The sequence below is a fragment of the Penaeus monodon genome, chromosome 1 (genome assembly GCF_015228065.2).
Source record: "Penaeus monodon isolate SGIC_2016 chromosome 1, NSTDA_Pmon_1, whole genome shotgun sequence".
Lineage (NCBI taxonomy): Eukaryota > Metazoa > Arthropoda > Malacostraca > Decapoda > Penaeidae > Penaeus > Penaeus monodon.
In genome coordinates this window covers 54,241,150-54,245,146 of record NC_051386.1, presented here as the reverse complement: position 1 = coordinate 54,245,146, position 3,997 = coordinate 54,241,150, and the positions used below count along the sequence as shown (strand labels likewise).

The window sequence follows — 3,997 nt, the reverse complement described above, 5'->3', positions numbered from 1 at the left end:
GAAAGAAAAAAGTAAGAAGATAAAACAATCTCGATTCCCTGAACACATACAAAAAACACCCACTTACTCGACAAAGGAGGGCACTCTGGAGGAAATTCTGTGCATGTGTCTGTCGTCAGGCGCCTCTGGAAAATCATTTCGTACAACACATGGCCAAAGCTATAGACGTCAATGGCTTCGATTGAATTGATCTTGCGATGGTTGATCATGAATGGCCTTAATTGGGTGGGGAGACCGAACTACCTGATTCTCGAGTTCCAAGAGACGACAGACATTATTGTCTATCACTAGGTTTCCAGTGTGCAAGCTCCCTGTACAAAAAGAAAACGTATCATTGTTTTTGTCATAATTGTCATTCTAGCTGTATTCTAGTTGTATTCTCATTTTCACCATTTTTCACAAGGGTAAGAGTTTTACCCCATTAGTGCTGGGTATATGAACTATCCATTTTGTTTTCTCATGGATAACTTCTCAAGGGAATGGTCATAAAGGCATCAGTTACCAGGCACAATAACTAATACTATTATAATCACAATTAACATTACTATCATTAATATTACTATAGGTATTATCATCAAATTAATATAATTATACTGTTGTTAATGATAAAAATAGCAATAAAAAAACAGAAAATTTGGGAATAGTTAGCCTGTGACTCCTTGGTGACTAAGCAGGAGTGGGGCTATATGTATGTGTAAACAAAATTATGAAAATAAAATCACAAGGCATGTATATAGCATCAAAGGGTTAGGTATATCCCAGTTCTAGCTATGGATCTCTAGTGAGAGCTTGGTCAAAAGAGAAAAAATCTATGTTTATTGCATTTATAACATCTGCACAATGTTGGTCATATGGTGTTTATTAGTGTGTGCTAATGGTATTGAATAAGGGTTGCTTCCTATCCTATTTTTGATAATTGAAATACATGTAAATATTGCATTTATGTTGATGAGTAAGGTCTTAGCAAATCTGAATATCTAATAGTGTACCATAGAGTATATATATCATTCCACAATGACAATGCTGTCTAGTTTTGTGGAATGATGATCAATATGATAAATATTTTTAAATTAATATAAAACTACTGTATTATCAGCACTAAATAATATATAATCAGGATGGTTTACGACATTTTTAGCAAGAACAATGTTATGTTTGCAAACTACTCAGAATGATGTAGTCCACGTGTTTGAAACCAGTCAATGTGCATCAAAATCTACAAAATAGTATATCCATCCTTGGAGTCTGTGTGATATCAGGGATTTGTTGGGGATAAAAAGCTTATGCGATTATGTAAGACTGATAAGAATTATCTACATTATCTTGGGGGAAGGGACAGAGGTATCTTGTTTTTAAAATTAGGAGAGAGAATATAAATAATTTTTTTTCTTCACAGAATTAAATATCCCTACCATAATTTGCCAACAATATTAGATATCACAATTTGTGTTCTGCCTTGATTTTTATGAAAGGGATCCAACTATTTTAGAAAAAAATAATTATCTTCAGAATATAAATATATTCTCAAGTGTTAAACATTTAGCAAGTCCAATTTTTCACACACACCAGCTCAAAACTTCCTAATTCCAATGGTACAACCAACTTTATACAAATCAGACTAGCAAACATATTTCCAAATCTGTACATTTTCAGCATACAAGGAAATAACCCTTACCATGTCCTAACCCTTTTTCATGTAGGAATAAAAGAGCTTGTAAAATCTGTCTCCCATAGATGGCACACTCTCTCTGGGGGATAGGATTTAATCTTTCACCCGAGTACTTCATCAGGCAACTTCCTCGTGGCTTCACTTGGTGTATCTGATCTCGGACGGTTCCCTGCAGTAGGATTTGACATAAAATTCCTGTATAGTAATAATTAAGATAATAATTATTATGATAACAATAACGGTGATAATGGTATGTGCAATGATAATAATACTATCATTAACAGGAGAAATAAGAAAAAATAATGAAAATAATTAGAACAATAATGATAATGATGATGATTATGGTAATAATGACAATGATGATGATAAGAAATTGATGATGATGATGATGATGATGATAATAACAAAATAATAATAACAACATTACTGATAACATAGTGATAACAATAACAATTATAATAATAATGATAATGATAATGATAATGATAATTAATAATAAAAACAATAATAATTATTATTATCCTAATAACAATAATAATAATAAAGTCATTACAATAAGAACAACAACATCAATAATAACAACAATAATAAAATCATAAACATGACAGAAATGAACCTTTTCAGCATCTATGAAATTCCTCAAGCCAAAAGTGAAGAAGAAATAAGACATGACTGAGAAAATAAAACTAAAATAAATGACATCAGCTGGTTATTATCACAGACTTCCAATTAATTTTTTTTCTCCATTTTAAATCCAAGATGCAACACCTTACCTGAGGAAACCACGGTCGCACAACACACACACCAGTTTCTGTGGCCACACTGCTGACAGACGGAACAATGTATGGGTGCTGGAAAAATTTGAGGAAAGGCATGAATATAATAATGCTGGAGGTTACTATGAAATTCTCAATCTACCCATCTGTATGTTTTCTGTCTATTATTCGATATATTACTAGAGAATCTATCAATGGATTTATCAGTCTCAATCAATATATGACTTTATCAATCTCTGTCAATATATCTAACCATATAACTGCTTATCTATTTCTTGTGTAGCACTGAGATCAACACAATGACTTTGTTACCTGACACTGGACAAGTGCCGTGAGTGTTGCATGCATGTCTCGCAAGTTCATGGCTCTGTCGGGCCCAAAGGGAGCCCACCAGAGTATGTGCTGTGTCTTGGCATCTGCCAATGGGTGTGCCAGAAAGTATTCTTTACAAATGCGTGTTCCGATTCCCGGAAGGGCTTCTGTGGCCTCGTGGCTTCCTCCCGACCTGAGGACAATGTGCACATTCTGTCTCGCCTCCTCTGGAAATAACAGAAGGAATTTTGAATACCAGTAAAAAGTTATATTGTTTTATATTGTTATATAATGCAATCTCACAAGGGATTCATATAGAAACTGGTGACAAACCTTACCTTGAAAATTTCTAGAATATGACTTGGGATCTAAGAACTTTTTCACTGGTAATGATGAAGCTAGTAGTTCATTTGACAATATATTGTCAAGGTATTTCTGAAAGTCCAGTAATTGTCATAAAAATTCCAAACTATATTGAACTATCTGTTTGCCATTTTTTTATATGATTATAAAATTTATGTACAATAAGTGAGGATAACAGTACATCATTAGATGTACCATATATTTTGGAAATAAAATCAAAAGAAAAAAAAAAAGAAGACAACAAAAAGCAACACAAAAAATAACAAACATATCTCATCATACCCCCACCAACATGCTTACCTGTAGGGCCACTTTTCTCTCATTAATAAAGTCTCTATCCGTATTTCCAAAAACTTTCTTGGGAGGTAGCTGAGGTAGCACCATAGATCCAACCTTTAAGGATGACTGGAGTTGCGCAAAATCGGAATATCTGTGGCTTGTGGTCCATCTTGTGTCAATGTCTGGGGTACGCCAAACTTCTAAAACGTACTCCTGGAATCAAATGCACACAGAGAATTAAAATGTTAGTCCACAGTAACTGTTACTAAGAATGAGCATATTCATGAATGAATGTAGCCTCTAAAATGATTCCATAATGATAAATATAAAGAAATTATGCAGATGATAAAATGTACATAAAATGAAGAGATTTTAGATTAATTCACTTCTCATGGAAGAGAGAGAGAGAGAAAAAGAAAGAAAGAAAGAAAGAAAGAAAAACTACTGATAAACAAAATAGCTAGAGTTAAAGAAAAAAAAGACAAAATATTACATAGTCTGATAAAATACATTTATATATACATATAATACATACTTACACACACACACATGCATGCACATATGCACACACACACACACACACACACACACACACACA

The 3,997-nt window shown here is 33.1% G+C and overlaps 1 protein-coding gene across 1 annotated transcript in view; it reads right to left on the bottom strand.

The window, feature by feature from the left end:
* The window catches only part of LOC119574405 (PX domain-containing protein kinase-like protein), a gene marked incomplete at its 5' end in the record, with an annotated part of 13,875 nt that extends 10,263 nt beyond the window's left edge, over nucleotides 1-3,612 (bottom strand). Inside the window, 7 exon segments of the mRNA XM_037921632.1 lie at nucleotides 68-236; nucleotides 238-311; nucleotides 1,676-1,838; nucleotides 2,443-2,520; nucleotides 2,758-2,984; nucleotides 3,096-3,192; nucleotides 3,421-3,612. Of these exon segments, the coding sequence (XP_037777560.1) occupies nucleotides 68-236; nucleotides 238-311; nucleotides 1,676-1,838; nucleotides 2,443-2,520; nucleotides 2,758-2,984; nucleotides 3,096-3,192; nucleotides 3,421-3,612 (1,000 nt within the window).
* Between the last annotated feature and the right edge of the window lie 385 nt (nucleotides 3,613-3,997).